At 31.5% G+C, this 22,807-nt stretch overlaps 2 protein-coding genes across 2 annotated transcripts in view; both read right to left on the reverse strand.

Moving 5' to 3' along the window:
* Positions 1 to 22,807, reverse strand: part of LOC130614309 (uncharacterized) — a 100,645-nt gene that overhangs the window by 19,581 nt on the left and 58,257 nt on the right. The gene's annotated exons all lie outside the window — the stretch shown is intronic.
* Positions 1,590 to 20,941, reverse strand: LOC130614305 (epithelial splicing regulatory protein 1-like). The gene is made up of 12 exons (XM_057435731.1): positions 20,586 to 20,941; positions 19,110 to 19,325; positions 16,492 to 16,708; positions 16,035 to 16,127; positions 15,610 to 15,769; positions 14,767 to 14,899; positions 14,454 to 14,496; positions 14,265 to 14,368; positions 13,933 to 14,139; positions 4,362 to 4,610; positions 3,492 to 3,986; positions 1,590 to 2,999 (listed from the first exon to the last, which is right to left on the reverse strand). Exons 1-12 carry the CDS (start codon positions 20,739 to 20,741, stop codon positions 2,856 to 2,858), a joined length of 2,217 nt encoding a protein of 738 aa, XP_057291714.1. The 5' UTR covers positions 20,742 to 20,941; the 3' UTR covers positions 1,590 to 2,855.

Here is a 22,807-nt window from a genome sequence, read left to right on the forward strand (position 1 = left end):
CTGCGTGGAACATGGTAAGGGAAACATGTTAGCGATCTAGGGTTCTCATGTGCAGGGTTTGGACAAGATGTGGAAAACTTCCCTAGCTGTAGTAGTGTGCGAAATCCATTCGTTTTGGGGGGAAAATATCGAAATAGTAAGAACATCATTTAAGGCATTTTAGCCTAATATTGCTTAGAGATGAAGAAAGGAATCAAAATTTCTTCTAACAAATAAACTTCTTCAGCGTACTTATTTTTACATACTGCTCTTTATCCTGCTTTCTAAATACGTTCAAAATTAGTGATTTCTACGTCATTTTTTTTACGCAAATTTTAGAAAAACTGCCTTTGAGCTATTACGCCTTGAGTATAAATATTTAATTGGACGACTTTTATATTAAACATTTCTAAAACCGGTTTGACAGCTGGCGAATAACACAAAATGATATAGCAATGCAAAATACAAAAGTTTTTAGAATGTTTTTTTGCGAAATGATTCCTCTCAACGAAATACAGTTGTATTGAGACTTTCAAGCTCCAAGAATAATCCTAATGAATTTCCCCATTATAAGGATTTCAAAAGAATTTTTAAGCGGTAGTTTCGAGAAATGGCCAGAGGCTCCTAGAGGTATGGGACGTGAAGATTGTACAGACAGGTGTTGATAGATAAATATAAAAAGTCAGTAAGTATCATAGCCATGCATCATATCCTCACGCCAGGAACAGTTGTAAATTAATTTTTAGGTTTTGTGAAATTGTTGCAATGATGAGTAATTGGGATTGACATGCGATATAGTTTATGCAGCCCCTGCTTCTTGTTCTTATTTATAATATAACACTAACTCAAATTAACCACTCTAGCAACGACGCAACAACGTTACGTGTCACAGTTCTCGTTTTTATTTTGACAGTTCCATTTTCATAATTTTTTACCAAACGCGAAGTATCTTATTTGGCCTTGCCATGCTTCCAATATAGAAGACATAATCTGACGGTTTACCATATGGCTAGAACAGAATCTCTTCAAATATCGCTTGTTACGTTTTGTTGTACAACATGTGTTTCCATTGACGTCGCATAGCCGCGACTGTTGCAACGAAATGTTTAACTTTTTTATAGAATTTCCATGGCTTGAGACATTGGGTTTCAGGATATTCCGGTAGTTTTTAGGCAAATTTTGCCTAATAAAGTTGATGCTATTAGAAATACACCTGTAGTAATAAGGTATTTACTTTATCGATACGAAACACGTTTTGTTGCTAATCATCTGAAAAATGCATGTAAAACAGCCGTAAATCGAATTTCGTGAATATCATGACATCAATTCAAAGCATAGTTGCCAACAGACAATTTATTTCCATTCATGTCTATTGATAACTTCGAAAACTGTCTTCGTTCCTCAACGTTCTACGCAGCTTTTCGAAATTAACAAGTCGTAAAGATAAGAGATTGTAGAGACAGTAAGGAGGTTGAAGACGTGATAAACACCATAGTGATTGTGACAAGAAGTAATTTGGAGAAGGAGGACATGAGAAGAAATACAAAACATGTATTAAGAGCACTTGCTATTTATAATCTTTCATTTAGGACGAAGTAATACACTTGTCGTCAGCTGTGAAAAAATTTTATTAATAATACAATTTACAATTCTAATTATAAATTCATGACAAAAATTTATTTAAATGTTGCAAAGGGAGGGAGGGGGACTCAAACTTTGGTGAAAACATTTTTAAATGCTGCTAAAAGTATTTTCTTGCGAAAAACTCGATTCCTTTATGGATGCAAATAAACCTTGGGTGGTAGAGATTCAAACAAAAAAAAGGTAATCGTAGCATATCGTAGTAAATGAAACAAAAATAAAATACAGAATATAAATTTAAGGATAGCTGCAGAAGGCTTGCAAATGAAACACAACCTCGATCCTAGAGCCTTTTGCTCCCTTATTATGAGTGACGGTGAAGGCGCTGCAACATTGAGAGATGAAAAGGTCTAGGAACGAGATTATGTTTTATAGAGATTAGTTTTGACAAAAGAAATTTCTAGCATCTGATGTTTTGTATTTTTACTTCTGGGTATGTATAATTACTACTTATAAGCTTTCTAAAAGCTAGATTTTAAATAAAAATTATATTTTGTCATTTTATATGGCATTATTAGTTGTTATTATACAACCTTGTATCCAAACTTCATGATTTTTAAAGGCAAACACAATTAGAAGCTTGGGTACAAGTTATTGATTTATTAACAAAGTGGATATGTGATAAAGTTTCTGATCCTTGTTATTTGGATTTATTTCTTTATTATCTTTTTTTTATATTTATTGATAAAACTTTTTCACGTAAATCCACTATCTAGGTACCAGTTTCGTTTCGTCCAATAATTTTTGAAAACGCGGACTGGAAATAACTTCAAAATATTCTACTACGATGATAAAATAAATAAATTTCGTATAGACATTTAGATACTGAAAAGGTAAAAATTTCAAAATAAGCGGAAAATGCAGTTGTTTTGAAAAAATGGACGAGCATTTCAACACAACGTTAATCGCTGGAAGACAAAAAGGAGAGTTTTGTTTGCAAAAAAAAAAATATTCATTTTCACAGTACAACTGCTTATGATATACGAAGATTGAAAAAAGTACTGAAATAAATATAAACTCTGTGTTTTATCTTAGGGAGTGAGATCATACACACACAATCTCTCCACTTTTTCTAAAATCAACAATCTGACTTGAACAGCATGGAATATCAAAACGAAAAATACTGTTCATGGACATTTCTTTGATGTTCTCCCTGTGAAACACTCCTCTTCTACTGACTTGCATTTTGGTCGTTGTTGCTATGCTGTTGCTATGCGGTCGTTATTTTCCAGGGTTCAATGAGCAATAAACATGTGACTAATGTGGTGTCTGTGTCGATCATGTATCGCTCGTTGGGCTTCCGCTGGCGAGTTGAACGTTATATACGTCACGCCATTTTGATTAGCGTGTTTGTGAAATTGTAATGATTCAGGATTGTACTAAAAGAAAAAAGTTGATATTATAATGACTACGAAACGGCTGATTATTCTGGATATTAGTGACTTACACAAACTTTAGTATCATGGGAGTTAAAAAGAAAGACTGGTGTATAGGAATGCTTGTAGTATAGTAGAAATAAACTAAATCTATGTTCAATATTCCTGTAATTCACTGTAATCGAAAAAGAGCCGATTGCGCACCCCCTTAACAATTGTTGTAGCTAGATACAGTTGTTTTACAGGCGGAGAGATAGAAATTTCCAGCGAGTTAAAACAAAGTAATCGCTAAATCTCATTTTAGGAGGATTACCCAAATCTATATTCAACTTTCGTGTAAGTCACTATAATTGAAAAAAATGGCATATTGCGCACCCCTTAACAATTGTTTGATAAAGACCTTGATAAATTTTTTATACAGACGAATGTCCAGCGAGTACAGTTAAAACAAAGTAGTCGATAAAACTCATTTATGAGGATAAATTTTCTTCTTACCATTTGTCCCAGCATGGCTGGTAATGCAGGTGGCACTCCATGGGTGGGTGATAAATGCGGAGGTGGCAAAAATCCAGCCGGGATTGGAGATAACATCGGTGGATAAGGATTTGTATACATTGGTACAGGAGATAAACTTGGTGTTAAATAACCATTTGTTGTAATGGTTGGCGGCGGTGTGCTAATAAGACCATTCATTGGCGGCGATTGCGTTGTTTGCAAGAGTGGCGGTGGTGGAGAGGGCGTTTGTGGGTGATAGTTAGTACCATTGTTATTGCTGTTGTTTTTATTTGTGTTATTGTTAGCTTGATTCAAATGTTGTGATGCTAGCTGGTTTGCATGGCTTGTAGCAAGCATCCATGTCATATCCTGCACACTGCATTGGAAAACTTCGATATATCGTTCACCCATATGCTTTAGATGAAGATCGTCTGCGCATTTGTGAGCTTGATCAGGATTTTGCATCTGAACAAAAGCTTCTCCTGATGGACGACCCTAAAAATCATAAAGTCAAAAGTTAAAATAAAAAGGTTATTATGTGATCTGTACAAATATTACCACAAACTGATGTTTTAATAGAAGTAAATAAATATATTGTGAGATGATTGCAATTATTCTGAAGGATAAAATATTTAAAAAAAATTAATATCTAATGTCTACACAGATTCCCAACTTTTTTGTAAGGAGATTCAATTATATGTTATTAATGCAGAGAAACAGCTAGACTACGTTCATGCCCCCTTAGCAATGCAAAATAAACTTTAAATAAAGTGTGCAATGGTAGTAATATTGTTCTCGACAAAAAACATCGGGTAAAATTTTCTTTTCGAGGAAACAAACTGGTGAAGGTGTTGCACGAATCGCACTTACCTGTAGATTGTAAATTATGTGAACTGTTCCGATCACATTGTCTGCGTGATTAACAAGGAAATTGAGAATGTCTTTCTGACCAGCAGAGAAGGGTAACCCGCGCATGCGCAAACATGACATATTCATCAAAGCTTGCAATCGTTGATTAATGAGAGCCCGATCTGTCATAACCGTGGGTACTGTAGGTTGAAACATTTGACCGGCAAACGGATTATTTAGTTGGTATCCAACGTTGTACATCGTTAACACCTGAAAAAAAAATGAAATAAATTTTTAAGAAATGTTACAACGATTGTGGCATGGAACAAACAAAACATGCTAAAATTTTTCTGGTACATTGAAATAAACTTTGTGTTGCCTTGTTTGAAGATAAAAAAGATATCTTGGAACAAAAGCTGGACCCTAAATGCTTATCATTTTGATTTGTTGTATTTATCACCTTTTAGCTTATTTTAAAGTTGGATAATTAACAATGATTAAGAAAGTATTTCAAATCAGTCAAATGGAATACCATGGATGGAAAAAAATCTGTATAAGTGAACAAGATTAAAATAAAAGAAAAGGAGATAAAAGTTGACATTGTTGGAACAAAGAATTAAAAGTTAAGAGCGATACTTTCAAGTTTATTCATGTGGAAAACACATGGGTATAAGATTTCCACTCAGATTTCATTGTTAACACTCAAGTAAAGATGAGATTAAAAACAACAACAAACTACGTACGTCACAACAAGGAACTGTGAACATGAGAGATATTTGCTTTTAACTCGAATGATTTCTCAATTAAAAACAAGGCTACTGCAAATGCCTTATCTGTTATTTATCAATAACTTGATAACCTTTCACGCAAGCTTCTGTTGACGTTATATTAAATGTATAGCTCAAGCAAGACGCAGCACGAACCTTTTTCCCGCATGAAATAGTTTAAACTCCCCAGGGACTGTCATGCAAGGGTAGGTAAGGTACTTGCAGATTTAATGTCTCAGTAAAATTACTTTAGTGTAATTGGTTAGGTATCTGTTTATCAATTTTAATTTTTTTTTTGGAGTTACCACGGAAGAAGATTGGTGTGGAGGGATAGTAATAAGGTAGCTATTGGCTTTTCAACTTCGCGATTGTACTTGGATTCTTAAAGTCCTCTTCGCGTCAAGTACTTTGAACGCCATGGTTTCCGGCATAAGATGTAATAGAAAAATTCATGGTAGTTTTGACATTGCTTATATATAACATATGGAGAAACGTTTTGCCCTCTCTAAAAAGTATCCTTTAAAAGCGACATTAAGACAGATACAGAACCGTTAAATAAACAAAAACAACATTTGACCTTCCAGTAGAAATAAAGGTCACGATAAAGTGAACAAACTTTTGATTAGAAAAAATCATAAACCCATCCTACCTCTTCCATTGTAAGCTTGTCTTTTCTTAAAGTATGACAGTGTTTGCAGAAGACCTTTTGTAAATCAATGACACGAAGTCTTAAGTCTTCATCTTAAATGTTACGTTGGAAACCAGAAGAGACTTGACAAGCCCTTTTATTTATATAACTTAACGAACCAGGGGGTGTCTTTTAAGCTTTATCACGTTATTTTGAGCTACTTTGTGACGACAACAACATATGTATTTTTAAAAATATAATGACCCCCTGGAAGAGCAAAATATAAACAAATCTAGCGAATCGTCTTGAAGAGACATGAATATTGAAACTTTTTGAACAAATATTTCGTTTTGGTGACTTTTCAAAGACGTTAATATTTTTTCTTTAAGCTTCGTATATAAAATTAATTAATATAATCGGATGATAAAGAAATGTCTGGTAAACAGACATGACATATTATTGTCCAAAGATGATATTTCGTTTCTTATTTTTCTCAGGAAAATACTTGTAATTTTAGCATCAATTGTTACGCGGGGAGGTTTTGGGACCAAAATCGCTTTCTTAAAAAATTGACTTGGTCGCATCAATTGGCGTGTAGCAAAGTCAAATTATTAACAAGTATTAATAATACAAGCTGAAAAATGCTAACTCGAAGGTTTTGCAACATTACCATAGACGTCCATTAGCATTTTGTCGATGTATAAATAGTTAGTGTGTAGCTAGACATAATATGAAATGACGCGAATGGACAATCGCTATAGCCGCGTTGCTATAAGAGATGTTATCAACAGATTAATGGAATAACATTGCACAAAAATAACTTTAAATAAATAACAGTCTGACGTCATATGAGTAATGTTGTTAAGTATTTTTTTTATTAAAAACTTTCGCAAATAGATAGATTAAGGACTTGCAAACTCTATATTTGCGTTTTCTGTGACCTTGTTATTTCATTATTTAACCTTAATAGAATGTGTTTTCGCACTATAAAAGTTTCAAAAACTTTAAAAAGAAACATTTTGGTATTCTCGTTCTATCTCTAGTTTGTTCTCAGCACTTTCTTACCCAAATTAGTGTTCTTATAAAATTTTATTTACATAAAAATGAATGGACAAAAAGAACATATGCAAGTGTAGGTACAGCCTTAACTATAGAATGTTTTAATATGTAAATTAAGCCTTAGCTACATATGTTAAAAGGCTTGGGTTGTAAATCCAACTTTATGTTTTTTTGACGTCAATTATATCATATTTGTTGAGGCACATGTGGTTCACACAAGTGTAAAATCAACAATTGTCTCAGTAAAATAAACAAATATGTAAACAAGAAGGTGATTGCTAAATGAAAACTAATCTATCTACTATCTCACTTTACAGTGTGATGTGTTTTTATGTTAAGCGTGATTTGATCAGCCCTTTTCACGAGCCAACAAGTAGTAAGAAAGTGATCGTGCACGTATGTGGATTTTACGCAAGACTTTTCAACAAGTATAAATAGCACACAGTTTAATAAAGAAATATCTATAGAACATAACAATGGCTGCCAGAAGGTACTTTAGCCAAGAAAAAGTTGGAAGAGGAATACACAAAAGTATAGGCACCAGCCTGTTGCATTCATATTTAGCTTGACATGAGCATTTTTATGAAATGTGCATTCAATAATCAAACTAGGGGAAGATTCATTTCTTCATAAAATTGTAAAGTTTATATGGATGAACTGTTGTCTTTAATTGGAATGTTTTGAATTCAAAACAAAAAAACATTGTTCAATGGCCATTCACAGGCTGAATACACTATCATGAAAACCGACATTTCCAATTTATCTGGAAACGTAGTGTTTTGCTTTTTTCTTGCATTCTGAACAAGTTTCTGTCCATGTTGCTTGTGTTGACTATTGTCTCAGATAACATATAATCTTATTTAGCAGTTTAGGAAAATAGACAGTATTCTCAACATTGATAATAACCGATCAGTTCTAGACATGTTATTATAAAATTTTGAATCATAAGAGAGGAAGTTTGTGTAACAAACTTAGTTAGCCTTCTTGTATTCTGTGGTTGTTAAGAAAACTTTTAATTTTTTTGAAAGCAGTTCTCTATTTGAATTTCGTGTTCAGGTTTAAAACTTGGACCGCAATATGAAAAAAAATCTATCCAGGCGAAAAATGGCGAAAGATGCAAAATTATTTATATTTAAATATTTATAGTAAAATGTTATGACGTCATTTGTGACGTCACTTATATAGCGTGCTTGTACAAAAAAGTCGTATTTTTAATCACTCACATTGAGGAAATGATTGTGTGAACACCGCCAAGATATTTTGGATATCCATTTTATTTTGTAAGTTTCATTACGGTTAAAAACAAAACAATTAAGATTTAAAATATGTATATTCACAAATTCAGAAAATAAGAAGGGAAAAATGCACATGTATGTTCTACTTTGCCATGATTATTAATTTAGACAATAAATATCTTTTTTTTCTTTTTCTTTTTTCTTTTGCTATTTCATTTCCTAAATTCAAATTCTTGCACCTGCTGGAACTGAGAAACGAAATCACAGCAACAAGAAAATATAATTAAACAAAATATAAGAAAAGATAAATATAATAAAAGATGGGAAATGCAATAAGAATTCAACCACCCAACCAGTGTTATTATCTGAAGTGGTCTGAAATGAAAGTTTCTGTTTTCTTTCTATGAACGCAACTAATATCTTTCGTGGGCATGTACGTTATAATTCGACAAGAAATAAAATTTTTCAAATGTACCTGATTCATCGAATAATTAAAACTACACGAAATAATATAAAAAATATAAAAACGTTTTAAAAATGTTTGAGCTTCTTATTAGCAAATTTGGTTTTTGGTATAGGCTTTTCTTGAATTTTCTACCGTTATTTGGTTAAAATGTTCAAAATTTAGTTTTAACACTTCAGTTCACACGAAAGTGTTTCGAAAGTTTCTTTTATTACAGATAGTATTTTTCTTAATGATAATAATTATAAAAAAAATTGAGAAGAATATAGCTAGTTATAGCAAAAAGTGGATTGCTATAATAATTATCCAAAAATATTCTAGCTCCATCTTAAACCCTCTTTACTTTTTTTCATTTTCATAAGCATGGCCGCCCAATCGCACGGCATCATATTGTTCAATAACGACTGGAAGGGTTTATAATCACTTTTACACTTTTTTAGTTGCATCTATTAAATGTTTGATTGTTGTACTTCAAAAAATGTCACAAGCTAGCTAAACATTAACAAAAATATTCAAGAAAATACAAAGATTAAGGAAATAATACCTACTGCTCTGCAATAGAGTTTACATTATTATACTTGAAAATATATTTCTATCTCACTCAGAGCAACACTTTTCACATAACCTCCAGGAAAGAATGATGAACGATGTGATTTTTGTGTGTGATAAAAAAAATCTACCGAAAGAAGAAAAAGAAAACAATGAAGAGAATACGAACAAAGAAAGAAAGATAGTATAGCCTTTGTTCTTTAATTATTAATTAATTCCGATTCCCTTAAAGTAAACATAAATATTTTATAGTGCTCGTTTTTCTCTATTTTCTCCTCTGATTTTATTTATTTATATATTTTTTTGAACATTGTTTCTTATAATGATGAATTTAAATTTAACTAAACATTTTACAGATTTCTGTTCTTTCAACGTAACTACCAGTCTCGTAAAAAGATTTACAAATACCAACTCTACATAACTTAGCAACGAAAACTTTATTCTCTGCATGAACTAGCATAGCTAAGGCTTTCAGATTACTTGACCAGATATTCATATGATGAAAAACTCTACAAGCAAATGATAAAGAAAGCAACATCATATAAAGCATGTAGCTAAGTGATTTCGGGGTTCGTTGTATAGCCACAAAGTCTGTTCTTCAGTTCAGGAAGTGTCCTGAACACAGCTACAAGTCACCCCTTATCATGTAAGAGGAGTTCTGAATGATGTATATATAATGTATATATAATGCATGCATCAAGAACTAATTAGTAATATTGATAATAGTGTTTCCACCGCTGAAGTGTCTTTCATGTATGCGTAAAATAATTTCTTACTTTTTGTACTTTGAGTTAGTTCAATGATTTTACATCTTTAAATTGATTAGTTTGATCCATTAGAAGCAACTATTTGTGGTAACGTAACTGTATACAGGTTGAATAAAACTTTGTTTCAACGATAAGGATAAGATTAACATCTCCATCATTAACATCTGTACATCAACACAACTGCTGATTTGTTAAAGCGAGCCAGGAGTAGTAGTAGTAATTCTGTCATTAGGTTGTACAAGCTCAATATATGAACATGCCGAATAAAGTGCATTATTATCAAATTCGAATTTATGTTTTTGCAATTAAGAAACAGACAGGCTAATTAGTATGTCATTTCCGTTATTTTCTGTTTTCAGCATCAGAATCATCACCAGCAACAGAAAATCAAGTATTACATTTGTGGATATTTTAACACGTAAATTCAGAAATAAAATTAAGACCTAAATGCCCAGGACTAAGAGAAAATCAGTTAAATGCATGAAATATGTTATTGCTAATGACAGAAGAATTTTACATGAACACTATCAACGGTATCGTAGAAAATAAAACATTCTAAGAATCGCTTACAGAATGAACCTAAAGAAGAAGTACTAGTGAAGAATGTGCTTGAAATAGTAAACAGTGAGTAGGAGGGACCTTGACTTGCATAGGAGCTCAATCCTTGCAGCGAGTTAATTTTCCCCTTTGCATTTATCCATTTCACATTACCGCCAGAGATTGCAGAGCGTTGCTCCAACCTGCTTGCTTGTTACACAAGACAGTCAAAAGGTGGTGCTAAATGTCCCATCCACATAAGCTACATTTAAAGTGTGTCAAAGGGACCCGAGACTATTTGCTTAGGATTTAAAGCAAATACCTTACTACTACGTGTTAATCTTTAACACGTCGTTCTTTTAAAAAATCTCTGAGGAGGAGTATACAAGGAGAACAGCTAAGAAATTACCAAGCAGTGAAGATATTTTATAGCTATTCCAAAAACAAAGAGACTAATTTAGTCAATTTAGCATGTTGTATATTTAGTTATGCGTTGAGTAAAAACATCTTTTGAGATGTTATCATTATTTAAACACACCCTAACCACATTAACACAAACCTTTTAAATTTGTTCTCCAAACTTAATTGTAAACATTATTTCCTTTTTTGTGTTTTTTTTTGAAATGAGCTAACCAGAGAAATTTCAATAAAGATGATACTGTGTTATGTATATAAATATATGCCAAAGATCTCCATCCAAATCTGTCTGTTGCATACAAGTCAACTTTTAAATTTTTTTGGAAGCTCGTTATTTTTTTTCTGATTCTTAACAACAACATTCCGTTTCATGTATGTATATTAGAATTGCTGTTTTTATTTTGAACATATTTTTGAATAAATATTATGCTTAGAGAAAATTTAATCCCCTTAAATCTCTTTTTAATTATACTTTGACGTTGCAGTGGTTTCAAACGTTGTTCCGTGTTTTCAATGTTTGGTTGTTTGTAATAATGGCCTTTAGTCCTCCTCAGCGCTTGACAACACCAGTATTTGCAATAAATGACTTCGCATTTCGTACCAAAGTTTCTTCGTTTCAACTTTGCAACGTGTTTGCGTGTTTGCAAACGCAATAAGAGTATTGAGAAACATATCAGGGAACTGTCTGTATATTGATTCAAGTTTGACATTTTCAATGTTTTAACGAACGAACATTTAATGACATTTATTGAAGTTTTCTACCTAAATTGACCAATGAACCAATTATTTTATTAAGTATTAATTTACTGGCTTGACACGGATAAATTTAAATCGGCTTCCGGCAGAATCATTACCGTCACCACTGTGTCAAAATTTGTCCGATTACTTCTTTTGTGAACTTTTATAAAATCTTTTCTTATTTAGATAAAAAAAATCAATAAATAAATCAATAAGAAAGTAAATAAATCAGCCTGCTATGTAGTCCATCAATTTGAACACAGTATTTTTAGTAAACAAAAAAATCTGCTTATTTGAAGCTATAATTGCTATTTTTTCAACGTTGTTAAGGAGTTGTCTTTTAATAACCGTTTGATTGTTTTGATAACATCAATTCGTGCAGATCTTACAAGAGATAGATATATTTTTAACGAAGTAATCCTTACTGGAATAGTGAATTATTTAATACTCTTTTTTGTTGATACCATTAGTTGGAAAATTTTCTCAAATGCAAATCGTATGTTAAAATGTTTTTTTATTTTATGTTATGTGTATTTTTTGATGGTAAACTTTCAAAATAGATAAGTCATTACTCTGACAATAAGGCGAGGGCTTTTTTATTATGTTATTGTTGTCAGCTAACAACAAAGTGCTGTACATGGGAACCACTTAAAATAGGCTTCCAGCTTTAGAAAATATTTTGTGACCCGGATATCTTCGAAGCACAAAAAAAGTATAAAAGGCCTCCTTTACTAAATTCGCTGCTGGCCTAATCTCAGAGTTCGAAGACGGTATCGTGACAATCGCATGGAAAATATATGAAATATATATATGTTTTAGAAATTATTATTTTTGTTAACTAACCATTCTCTGCACAAAAGTCTCATGCTAACTGAAAATAGTAGAAGTAAGATTTTAATATTTTTTGATTTTTTTTAATACAAATATAATTGATAAAAGATTGGAGTATAAATATATTTATTTATAAATTTGCAGCTTTGCGACAATTCTAACTTCCAGCGTATATGTGAAAGACAAAAAAATTAAAGTTTCGCAGAATCACAAAATGTCTTATCAAAACAGAAATTCAGGTTGCATTAAATGTGTTTTCAATACAAATTTGAGAATTGCAAGTGTTTAACACTTCGGCGTTTTGTTTTGGTGCAAGGGAATAAAGAATTAATTAAAGTTATTAAGATTTATATTAAGTTTTTATATTTGTGTTTGTACAATACAATGAATAATTATAATAACAAAATTTGCAAATTACTTTGTTTAACAAAATACGAGAAATTTTGGCGTTGGGAATTAATGTTGTAAACGTGGCTAGAATGTTCACTTGTCGTAGTTCATTGTGATGTAAGGCATTTTATGGAATTAGATGTTATTAAAAAAATCAGATTCTTCGAGTTGCCTGTGACAATGCAATTTTTTTAACAAATTTATAAAGTTTTATTTGTTTATAATGTTGTCTTTTTTTCCAATAAAACCCTGTTGTAAGTTTGCTTTTAAACTTTCCTGGTAACTTAGTTGTGAATACCCCTTTTTATTATTATTAATTATTTTTTAACTTAAAACTAAAGAGAAATTTGAAAGGTAAGTCTTGCCACAATCAACTAGTTTTACAAGAAAAAAATATAGCAGAGTCAGCTGGTCCAGCAAGTCAAATATGTTTTTATATTATATAAATAAATTAACTACAATATATGTATTTTATGTACATTTGGGAGTCACAACTACAACAGAAAAAAAGTTTCTAAAAACTAACCTGTTTAAGGAAGTAACTGAGCTACACAATGTCTTCTTAATACTGCACTACATAAGACTGCATTGAAAGAATCAAAAGGAGGAAAGTTATATGAATCTTTTAGCGACCAAAAGAATTATATTTTTAATTGCTAATTACATGGCAATTTAAATGAACAAACGAATTTGATTGAAGTTTAAGCACAACGTAATTACAAGAACCATATAGATTATTAACAATCCTATATTTTATACATATTACATATTACTACCTTCTTACATATTTGATTATACTTTATATTTTTTAATGGAACATTAATTTTTCGGTCCTAGTGGAGGGCATGTTATTGTTTAAATTTATGGTTTTGCTGTAACTATGTTTTCGAGTAAGTGTGAAAGATTGAGATAAGCTGATTGGAGGATGAGATAATAATAATATCGTTGATAGTAACATTGACGTTACCATGTCCTTCTTAACTTTTATTAGCATCTACGTGCAGTACTTTTGAAAAGAAGATTACCTTACGGTTTCTATTGTTGCGGTTGCTACTAAGCAATTTATTATAATGAAGGCAACACCTCTATTAGTCACTGGCAGAATCTTGATAGTATATAGCCTTAATATTAGTTGGAATCCGGACAGGTAGATAGGCTCTATCGTTAGATAGAACCCGCACACTTCCAAATTGGCAAAAAGGAATTTATACCTGTTGCAATTCAGCTCTCGTACTTCTGAACAATTCAACATATCTTTTTCCGATGTTCTCCCTGTGTTTCTTTAATGCTAGTTGTCCTTCAGGTTCTGTTTCAAATAAAACAAAAGCGTCTCCGGTGGAGCTTCCATCAGGATGAGAGACCAACATAACACCTTCTTCTCCTTGATAAACCTTTGGAGATTCTCCAAAGAAAGTCACCTGTAGGGAAGAGCGTGAATTTCCTATCTGTCAAATTTTTATCTTGGATTTTCAAGGAATTAAAGTGGGTAGAAAAAAATGTCACATATAGGACAAGACAAAAACATAAACGAAAATTTACATACGATGTCATTAATAGTTGCGTCAAATGGAAGACCGCGCATGCGTATTATAACTTCTCCGCCATTTGTTAGGAAAGTCGCTGCAGCATGCATAGCTCCAGCTGGTCCTGTTGGAAGATAAATAGTTACAATATATGTCTATTGTTGTTAATAAATGTTATATAAAAATAAGGAATAAGGTACAAGACTGACCTTTTGCGATTTTCAGAAATTCTTGAGCGGTGCCTTTATATACCTGGAAGGAAATCAGGTTGGATGAAATCATTACACAAGAGATTTATTAAATTTTAGTAAAGGGGAAAGGAATGATGCCTTATGACAATCTCTGCATTCAGTTATAAACAATAATACTGTCGACAATGATCACTGTCGACAATGGACCCTAATATTAACACAAAAATAAAATTATTCAAGATAAAAATAAAATCTATAACTCGTATATCAAGCAAAAAAGGAATGTTTTTTTTACCTCGATGTACCAAACATTGAAAGAAATTTATGTTACCTCGATATATCTTCCAAGCAAATGATGCTTATGTCTTTTTAAAGCTAGATCTCTTTGTTCCTGATTCTCAAACCGAACCAAAGCTTCACCATTTCGACGACCTTTCAAATTTAAACACAAAGCCACTCCACCTCTACATTAAATAAAATAAGAAGATAAATATAGCATAGAAGGTGGAAAGAAATATAAAGATAAATAATAATATAAGATACAGAAAATGGAATGACAATATTTTTATTTAAATAGAGCACCTGCTTTTGTTGAGTAAAAAATAGAAATTAAACGTTTTTACATATCTCATGTACTATTTTATTGGTTATCTATCATATATATATATATATTCAATAGGGAGATAAAATACATTATATTAGCGATATATCGTGAGAACGAGGTCCAGAAATTTATGGACCAGTTTTTATCAATTAAGTCTGCCAGTGTGTAGGATAATGTTTATTTGCAACTCCCCAATTGAGATTTGTTTTTCACTTAAAACGGTTTTTTAACGTTTTTTTTAAAATGTTAATGATACAAACGCAAACCGATTATACAAATTCTAATTTTGAAAGTTTTGAAACTGCGGAGTCTTACATTGAGCAGTGTGTAAAGGTCATGGGTTTTTTGTGTGTTTGTTCAAGATCGTTTTAGTAAAAACTGAAATTACTAGTCGATGGCTGGTGGAAACAACATCCACGGGTTCGCCATCCTCTTTATACCGCATTGCGTGCGTCTCCCTAACTGCGGTACCATTTTTCGCGACAGAAAGACGTATACAAAATGATGCTTTCACAAACTGTGTCAACTATCGTTGATCATAGATCGCAAAGTTTTGTTCAAAGCACTTACTTAACGATATTTAGTCCGACAAAAAATTCTGCAACGTCAACATCCGACACTTGCCATGGCAACCCACGTGATCGAATAATAGTGTCGTCTTTAACATAACCTGTCGTCATTCCTGCTTCCAAACCTCGTGAGATTTCTTCAGCTTTCGAGAATTTGTGGCCTGTATTATAAAAAATGTTTGACCATAACTGTCTGGGTATGTAGCTTAGGACGGATCAGTTGACGGAATAAAAGGTATTGTTATTGTCAATCAACGCAAGAATGAAAGAAAGTTTAGTATATAAAAAAACACGCTTTTCTGAATTTATTCCTTACAGTTCTTTATGACAGGTGGAAAATATTTAAAAAGGCACTAATTGGAAAAGTTGGCTATTACAAGGTTAACTGAAAGTATCAAATTTATGTAAGCATGAGATGCGTTTTACCTTCTTTTAGAAGGTGTTGTGTGACTCTTGCGCAGAAGTGACATTTACTTTCCGCACTAGTTAACGCTTCTTCACTTGATTCGATGATCATATCTATGAAAAGAATAAATATACACGAATAAACTTTGCATCAGGAAACTATTTACTGATTATTTACTGCGTGGATTTCGTGTGACACAGGGCTTAAGTAATCTCACATATGACGTGTTAGTTTAAAAACAGGTTCTGGAATAGAGGAAATATGTCTGCGCAGTTTTTTCTTTATAGCTCTTTATTGACTCGTTGTAAGAAGTCAGAGTACAAGCGACTGGCTGGCATTTTTTAGGTGCTTTCCTTTCTTCCTACTTGGTACTTTTGATACTTTGTGGCAGAGATTATCAAAAAAGAATGCTAAAGTAAACAAATTTAAATTCTGAAAACACGATCCCTCACATAGTAGATAAACAAACAAACAAACCTTCTGCAATCTCTCTCAAATTTTTAAACGGTATTGACTTTTCACTGAAAGCTTTGTATTCCTTCCTGATATCAAAGTACTGGAAAAATACATCAGAAAGTTCTATATCATTTTGGAATGCACGTGGATGTAAACATTGGCGAAGATGTAAATTATTCTCCGTCACCAATCGAATAATTTTGTCATCAGCTGATAAATCTTCCACTATTTCGTTAAACTAAAGAAGGAACAATGCTATTAGCATGTGGATATGGTCATATTCAAGGTAAGAAGAAGACGAAAAACAATTTGTTTACATGGATATTATGAAATAAAGAATTACAAAATTAAGAAATATCTTTTTTTTGTTAATTTTGAAGTGTAAAAACAATCAATAACTTGTCTTATTTTAATTTTGCAAACATCAAGAGTAAAAAAAAAAAAAAAATTAAAAAGCCTGAAATCTTATGACGTGACATTTTGTAAGTGCAATTGTGCGCTTTGCTCTAGTAACTTTAAGTCACTGAAATAGACAAGTCGTTTGAGTATAATTTTCTTTCTTTCCATAATTTGAAAAATTAAAATTTCTATTTCGCGACTTTCAGAAGATAATACTTAGCATCGCAAAAATAGCGCAAAATTGGATTTAAAAAGAAATTTAAGAAAATTATCATAATTTTGTAATATTTTAAAGATATCCAAGTATGAAAGGCATAAAAAAATGACTAAACTTAAAATTCACAAGTAGGTATGCACGTAGTGGAACAACTAAGTCTATGAAGTGTTTGATTGCGACAATACATGAGAGTGGGAAAGAAGAATAGATGAGAGGTATCCCTCACATACTTTTCTCTTCAAAATTATTAAAAATCAAACTGATTGCACACCTAGACATGTGCTGTACATGCAGTGTAGTGCACTCGTGAAAGAAATAACCGCATTTACCAAACCACGTTAGTATAAAAATGATTACATTAACATAGGTTTTTGGCAAGCATTGCAGGAAATAATACATCAAAGCCTGCGTGTTGTGAACTCTAACTCTAAAGAAGCATTAAAAACCTTTAGTGACATATAAAAATTGAAAATACGACTTTGATGAATATGTCATGGTTATCTTATAAGTAAATTTAATTTATTCTTTACAAACTTTTCGATTTTTAAACAACGCTTGACTAATGATTTTTTAAATGTCACTCGTCATTCATTTTCTTTGTGTGAGATTGCAGGTGTGTGGATACCTTTTCTTTAATAATTCGTTTCCAGATGCATATGATAGACATTTTTGAAATTTTGCGTTAACCTTTTTAAAATACTAAAATTTTTAATTGACTAATAAATTTTTTTATTGTAATTTTATTTTTGGTGAATTCAATTATTATGTGGTGTTTACAAGTATAATTTATCTTAATTACGTAAAGAGTGATACCTGCTTCTTCTTATGTAAACGTTATAATGGTGATTGGACTGTTACATGAAGTTGCATTAAATATAAGTAATATATTTCAATGACATGGCCGTAAGATTTAATAGAGAAAGTTAATCATAAAACCCAACATATCAACGTCATTTGCAAGCTACCCACACGAAAATAAATACGCTACTGCCTCCATTTACTTAAGTGCATGACAAAATTCAGAGCTAGGAGAACAGTTGAAGCAACTAGCTAGATGATTTCTTGAATGGAACAAAAAAACCGCATCACTACTTATTAAAATTTGACTTGTATTTTAGAACATACTGAACGACCATTTATTTATTTGTTTTTAAAACATTCTTAACTTTAAATGAATGCCTAGTAATACTTATTTCTTTTATCCATTCTGAGCGATGCTCAAAAGACCGCTTCCCAATAAAAATAAAACATTACACACTGCGTAATGAAATCACTTTATCTACTGGGAAAAAATATCTATTTAATCAATCATTGAACTAAATTATACGCCACGTGACGATTATCATTTGTTTATCAAAAAAGGATCAGCACGAGTCAAATACTTTGATATTGGTACAAAGTCAAAAGTTTTGTCCTCAAATGAATTTTGGAGTGTATAAACGAGGTGATTAGAGACACATATCTAGTTTTCCGATCAAGGTAAGATTTTCATGTATCCAAAAAACTAATTATTTTTTTAATGACAATAATTTTTAATGTTAAATACTGCTCTCCTTGTGTTTGTTTTTAAATTATCTTTACCATTGCTATGTGGATGTAAATAATCAGAAAAGGAAAGCGGGGGAGAGTTAAATAAGAATTGACAAATTCTACGACTCACTAAAATTAAATGCGTATGGGAAAAGTGGGACCTGGTATCCCTAAATTTTATATCATAAAAATTATGCAGCCCGGTCTGCTGATAAACACCTCTTATGTCCGAATCGTGATATCCGATTTTACCCCATGTTCTTACTAAGTCTCTTTTTTATTTCACCGCTTTTCAGCAAAGGCTAATATCTCGTGCAATTTTTACATGTTTAATTTGATTAGCTAGAACCTAGCCAGCTTATAAATAAAACAGAGCGGCATGTATCATCGTAAAGTTTCGTTTTGTAACTAATTTTATCATGTTTTTTATAACATGTTGTTTTCATATTTATTTTTTAACTCAGAAAGAAAAAAACCCTCGATATTTGCACACCTGTAAGATAGCTTCTTTTAAAGTAATAGATGTATTGTCTTCTGTTTGAACTTTTTCTTTGCTTAATTTTTTTTCTTCTTTTTCTGATTCTTCTTCTTTTTCAACGACTACTTCTTTCTCCTCGATATCATTCTTTTCCTTTTTTTCTTCATTTTCATCTTTTTCTTCGTCTTTTTTCTCACTTCCATGAATTGGAATTTCACCTTCCCTTAAAATCTAAAAACATCAAAGTAATAGAATAAAACAAACAAATATATATGTATTTAGATAACAGCGATTTATATGCATGCTTCTGTTTTCAAGACACGTGAACAACAAGAAGTTGATATCTTTTTTCATCCTCCACTGCACGTTTTCGTTGACATTTTATTCACGTGAAACAAAATTGTTTACAACTTCTTAGCATTCGTGGGAGCAATTATTAGTAATTAATAACTTCAACAAAAATGTATGAAACAGCAAAAAAATTCTATCAAAACTAAGAACTAAAAAATAAAAATAAAAATGTAATTTGATGTTGAGGTAACGGTACAGAGAGAAAACCATGGGCTATTTTTAAACTCTTCACAATTATGACCATAAAACATATTTTTATTGATATACGGAAGTGACAAATAATGCTGCTAAGTGTAACTTAATGGGGTCCTATTCTTCTTAATGAGGTATTAATTACCATCACTGAACTAAACTGTGTAAGTGATATGGCCACAAACAAAAAATTTGTTATGTGTACTTTTGTCAAACTTTTTATAATCAAAACACGCGTTCGCTGATAATTAGTGATTTGATAGTGAGGTGTTAGTCAGATTAAAACACGAGGTTTAAAAAACACAATGAGGAAAAATAACAACGATTTGAGGGACGGATTTAAGTTTCCTTACTACCGTAAATATAAAAACTGCGAAAAACAAACTGTCTGATAACAAGGCGGTTTCGATCACTGTTTTAAATTCGTTGTTATTGCTTTGTTGTAAATATAGCTAGCTAAGTTAAGGTGTATGTGTGCGCCAGCGTTCAAAGGAGATGTTTATTTTACTCAGCAACACAAACAAATGACGTGGAATACTAAGAACTCATTGGGAGCTATCTGATTCTAATTTATTTTGGAATTAATACCGCCAATAACAACTGTATCCCTTTGATAGTAGATACAGCAGAGTGAAGCAGTCATTATTCTCTGTTTTCTGGGGCATTTCTACAAGAACAAACTTAAAAGGGATAAGAAGAATATGTAGATTCATGCATAAAGAAAATGAAAAGTATTTTTTAAAAAGTAAAAATAGCACTCTTATTTCTTTAAAAAATTACACCATAACATATGAGCAGCTGACAACGTTGTCTTTTACCTTTAAGCCAAGAGAATGTTTGTTAAAAAACAATAAAAAATTTTCCAACAGTATTTATTCGTTTTTTAATGTGGATGAATAAATAAAATTTTACATCAAAGATAGAGATGGCGATAAAGAAGAATATTACCTTATTTTCAACAACATCGACAGCAATCCAATTAATCTGAGTAATTTCAGTTTCGTCAACTCCTAACAGTTCGTCATTTTCACCACACACTGTACATTGGAAGACAATCAATACATCAGGTTGTGTCTGCATGTTTCCTTCAATCAAATTTTCCATAAAAATATATCGTTGTCCTTTTGTGTTTTTGTTTTTTTTCTTTCTTCAGTTGTGTATGTTGATTGATGAACTCTTGTTGATAGATCTTTAATTGGAAAGACAATACACAAATTGTAATTAACGACGTAATGGCAATTACAGGTTAATCACGTTGTATAGCAAATTGATTTATTCAGGGAGATGCTTTTTTCCGTTCCAATACAACGCACTTGATGGGTTATATAACCAAAGAAATTAAAGGTAATATTTTGGTCGTGAGGGGCAACCCCAGATAAGGTCTCAGATAAGACACACGGCATATGGGTCAGATGCTTTACGCAGGCGACCTTAGCTCTGTAAAATCAACATTTGATAGCCTCAACATGTAATTAGGTAGACTTATTTTCGAAGGTTAGAACTGCTGAATGTCCACTGTCGTTCTACTTAGTGGTCGTTGGTTAAATACAATAGAATATAAAACAAAGCCGAAGTGTTTCATCTGCCTGAAAGCAATCTCCTCACAGTCTCTAACAACGAAATTTGATCAAGACATCAAGAAAGGTAGATAAAAAAAGGAAAGTTTAAATAGCCATTAACTTTTGTCTTTAATCAACAAAATTTTCTAAATATAGTCCCCCCATCTCGTTGTTGTCAAAGAGTTTCTGGTTTGATTTAGCACAACGTTTGCTATTACGACAGGAAACAGTTGAAATTTAAACCTATTTCAATCTATTCTAAGAATTAGGTAAACCATGGACACACAAATATTAAAAATACTGAAAAATTTATCTCCAATTTAACACTATTAAAAATAACAGGCGATATCAATTTCTTTAAAAACTGAAACAAAACATAACTAAAACAGAAAAATAGGATACAGAAAGATATAGTAAGAATTAAAATATATGTAAATATCCACACACATAATGCACACCACAGTGGAATAGAAAGAGATGAACAAAAATATAACAAGAAATTTGTGTCCACACAAAAGACATTTTCGTTACGCTATATAACATCTCCATTTCACAATAAAAACTTTCCACAGCTAATTGAAGCGTAACATTGTGTCTTATATAATTACGTCTGATTATGAGCCTAATTATGCAACTAATTTCCCTCGCTTCAAATTTGCCTCGATGTATATTTTTATGACATCGTAACTGTATATTTTTAAACTTGATTATATTTGTGAATTCAATTAAAAATTAAAAACACAAAAACTTCTCTTCAAGACGTGGCTTTAACTTTTTTCTTCTTTTTATATACAAGTTCAGTCAAATAGAATAGATACAAAAAGAAATAATGAAATGCATATTTAAAATGACGTTTATAAAATACTTGTTTGACTTTACCCAGCTGTGTAAAAGTCTTCAACATTTTCTTTTCTTCTCATGACTCGTGGCAAAAAAACAAAATCAAAAATGTTTATTCTTTGTTTATAGAAATTTGATGAAAAAAAGAAAAGTGCATTGAATGTCGATGCTAAAACGGTCAAGTTAAAAAGTCAAAACAAATCGATGAAAAAAAGCTTGTATTTGTATTAAATGAGAAATAAATAAAAAAGTCCATTTTGTAGATTTTTTACGTTTTGTATCAAATACAATGAAGCCAAATATGGAGAGAAGTGCTAGCAACATTTAAAACAAGCTAAAAAAACATTACTCGGCGATATTTCACATTTGATGTGTAATTTATATTTCCTCTTTATATGATCACTAATTATACCAGAAAATAAGGCTTTTAGTGACGAAAAGCTTTCAGAAAAATCTACCTTCTCATTTCAGATTTAAAAACAAAACATAAAAAAATGGCAGCTCATTTGGTTTCTTCTAAATAAAATTTTTAAACATTTTAGGTTTCTAAACGTGAAAAATTAAGAACAACGAAATGTTTCCTCGAAGCTCGGAGTTCTTGTAAAAGCATGTGTGAACCATACCCTCTCTCTCTCTCTCATTTTCATTATACCACTTTCTAAGCTATAATATAATAAGAGCAGTTGCCGAGTAACGCGTTTCCATATTCACAAGATATATAAAATAATTTTTTAGTACGTGGAAGGACGTACTTTCTTTTTTAGATGTCGC

Source organism: Hydractinia symbiolongicarpus, chromosome 11 (genome assembly GCF_029227915.1).
Source record: "Hydractinia symbiolongicarpus strain clone_291-10 chromosome 11, HSymV2.1, whole genome shotgun sequence".
Lineage (NCBI taxonomy): Eukaryota > Metazoa > Cnidaria > Hydrozoa > Anthoathecata > Hydractiniidae > Hydractinia > Hydractinia symbiolongicarpus.